Source organism: Propithecus coquereli, unplaced genomic scaffold, assembly GCF_000956105.1.
Source record: "Propithecus coquereli isolate 6110/MARCELLA unplaced genomic scaffold, Pcoq_1.0 Scaffold51, whole genome shotgun sequence".
Classification (NCBI taxonomy): domain Eukaryota; kingdom Metazoa; phylum Chordata; class Mammalia; order Primates; family Indriidae; genus Propithecus; species Propithecus coquereli.
Window position 1 is genome coordinate 4,568,714 of NW_012150952.1, and position 3,066 is coordinate 4,571,779.

General features: G+C 35.8%; 1 protein-coding gene across 1 annotated transcript in view; it reads right to left on the reverse strand.

Moving 5' to 3' along the window:
• Positions 1-3,066, reverse strand: part of NOL4 (nucleolar protein 4) — a 478,468-nt gene that overhangs the window by 370,641 nt on the left and 104,761 nt on the right. Inside the window, exon 2 of the mRNA XM_012656576.1 lies at positions 53-202. Within this exon, the coding sequence (XP_012512030.1) occupies positions 53-202 (150 nt within the window). The remainder of the gene's footprint in view (positions 1-52; positions 203-3,066) is intronic.

Below are 3,066 nucleotides of genomic sequence, written 5' to 3' on the forward strand. Positions count from 1 at the left end.
TTCAAAATGCATGCTTTTTTTCTTTTCTTCTTTTTTTTTTTTTTTAACTTACTGCTTTGTAAGTTCTCTTTTGTCCAGCATGTTTCCGAATTTGTTCTCCATTTGGCCCTGTTTCCACATGCATCGAATAGATAATGTCAAAGAAATCTTCGACTACAGCTACTCGCCGTAAAGACAGCTTCTCATCTACCCCTACGCCATCCTAGAAACAAAACAAAACATAAAATCAATAAAGTAATTTGCATTTAACACACAAATTTCGTGAAAGCAAAATGTTTTGATAACCTGAAACATTATCTAGATAGAAAACTTCAAAAGTTCATAAATGAATATCTCACCATTTTATGTATTACTTACATATAGAACTTTAAGGAACATGAGGAACATTTGACATAGATAATATTGAGTAAATCATGCTTACTTGTCAATTCCATCTTTTACGTTTTTATAATGGCTTACTTTTAGCCATCAGTATAACATTCTTAAGTTATTTTAAAACACATTTTAAGCCCCAGTATTATTGTAATAATTTTATTCTAGATGTTTAGTCATTCATGCAACCAATATTTATTGAGTTGCTGTGTCTTAGAAGTTGTAATTAGAGAAATGAAAAAAAATAATACAGAGTCTTTATGCTCAAACATCGTATAACCTAGGAAAGGAAATGCATCTCTTATGTTATCAGTATTGAACAGAGGGACAATATGTTTTAAAGGTTAAAAATGTGAGCTCTAGGAATGATGTGTGAAATTATGTGTGAAATGGGGTCTTCTACTCAAAACAGCATACTTTGTGCAAATCACTTAAACTTCTCCAAATTTCAGTTTTCTCAACTACAAAATAGCAATAATAGAGCCCAGTTCACAGAATTGTTGTGAGAATTAAATAAAATAATGTATGTAGAGGATGTAATCCAAGGTTTGGCAAACAGTGAACTCTCAGTAAACGGTGGGTCATTTTAATGATAATGATAAAAAATATGCAAAGTACTATGGGAATTCAGAGAATAAAGATATCACCTCCTGCTTAAGTAGCTTCTTGGAAGAAATATAATTTGACATAGGCGGGAGCTGAATCAGGGAAAAAGCCATGGTGGTGGAAACTATAACAGAGAATTTTCATGGATGATAGACAGGAATAGGAAGTAAGTTTGGAATGAGACAATAAAGAAAGTTAACCTTACCTGGCTGCAACATGAAAGGGATTCCTGCTTGAAAACACGTGCGCACGCACACACACCCACACACACACACACACACACACACACACATGCACGCACACACACACATACACAGTGTTCTTATTTGGGCTCTGAGACATATCTGAAGCAAAATGACACAGCCATTAATGTTGATATACAGCACAAGAGACTGATTAATCTGAGCAAAATCATTACGTAGTGAAATCGCAGGAGCCTCTTTGAACAGCAACCCCAGCTGACTGCAAAACCAAAAGCAAGTCACCCAGTGCTTCTTGTTTGGCTTTTATTTGTTTTTCTGATTCACAGTGGGCCTTGTACGTAGTGGTGGCTATAGTAACATACTGAAATAATTATATATAGGAAATCCCATGATAGGCCAAGCAGCCAGGCATCTCACTGATGTTCAATTTGAAGTGCTCCCTTGCAAATTATCTGTGATGCATGTTGTTCCTCTTTAGGCTTTGGACCTTCCTTACATCTCTCCTTAAATATCTCAACTCATCTCTTCTATACTGGGTACCATGAATAATGTGTCATTGCCTTGTGTGCAAGACCAATATATAGCGAGAATACAGACGCATGCAGCAAAGCAGTGACCAGCCTGGGAAAATGTTGCAGCTTAGAGGACAGTGCCTGGGAAAGCACAGTTTTAGATGCTTCCTATCCCTTATATCCTCTGAGAATATCCACTTTTCCTATACTGGAAACCCAAATTTTAATTCTATCCACCAGTAAAAACACTCATACGACTTTGTCTTCTTTCTACCCCACCATAAAATTTGTACTGTCTCCTCTCAGTTCTTTCACTGAATAACCAGAAATATAGTAATTGTGTACAGTTAGTCTGTATTTTATTGGTTCATGTGAATAAATATATATTTATTCCCTGATTCATTCATTTGTTCATTCATTCATCCAGCTAAACACTAGAGGGATACATGAATCACGACCTATTTATTCATTTTATAAACAAGTATTCAACAAGGCCCAAATATTGCCAAGCCCTCTGCTAGTTGCTGGAGTTATCAAAGTGAATAAGACAGATAATCAAGCTCTTTATGGAGCTTACACTCCAGTGCAGAAAATAGATATTGAACAAATGATTGCTAGAGTGGCATATGAAATTCTATACTTGATCTTAGCCAAAAGGCTGAGAAGCATTCACATGAATTTCTTATGGCTTCTGTAACAAATTGCCACAAAATGAGTGGCTTAAAAAAAGAGAAATTTATTCTCTCATAGTCCTGGAGGCTATGAGTCCAAAATCAAGATGTCAGGAGAGCTGCACTCCCTCTGGAAGCTCTAGAAGTATATCCATTCTTTGCCTCTCCCAGCTTCTGGTGGGTGCCAGCATTTCATGACTTGAGGCTGCATCACATTGCTTTCTTCTCTTTTATGTATATCTCCTCTGTGAGCCTCTCTTTTATAAGGACCCATATTATGGCATTTAGGGCTTAGTCAGATAAACTAAGGTAATCTTCTCAAGATCCTTAACTTAATTATATCTACAAAGATCCTTATTCCAAACAAGGTAACATTTATAAGATCCAGGAATTAGGACTTGGTATACTTGGGTGGCCATTATTCAACCAACTATAAGTGGCATGTATTAGAGCACAGGAGGCATAAATTGTGCTATGGGAGCATATATTTGAAATGCTTCACAATCATTGCTTAACAGTCAACATTCTTTCAAGAAATCAGAAGTTAAGTGCTTATCAAAATAATATTTAAACCACATATATTGGGGAAGGGAAATGCTCTATTACCCTTCTATTATATGAACCTGCTTACTCTTAACTATGATTCAAACTCAATGCACACCTACACTCTATGATTAAAATTCAAAAATAGCTTTGGAGATT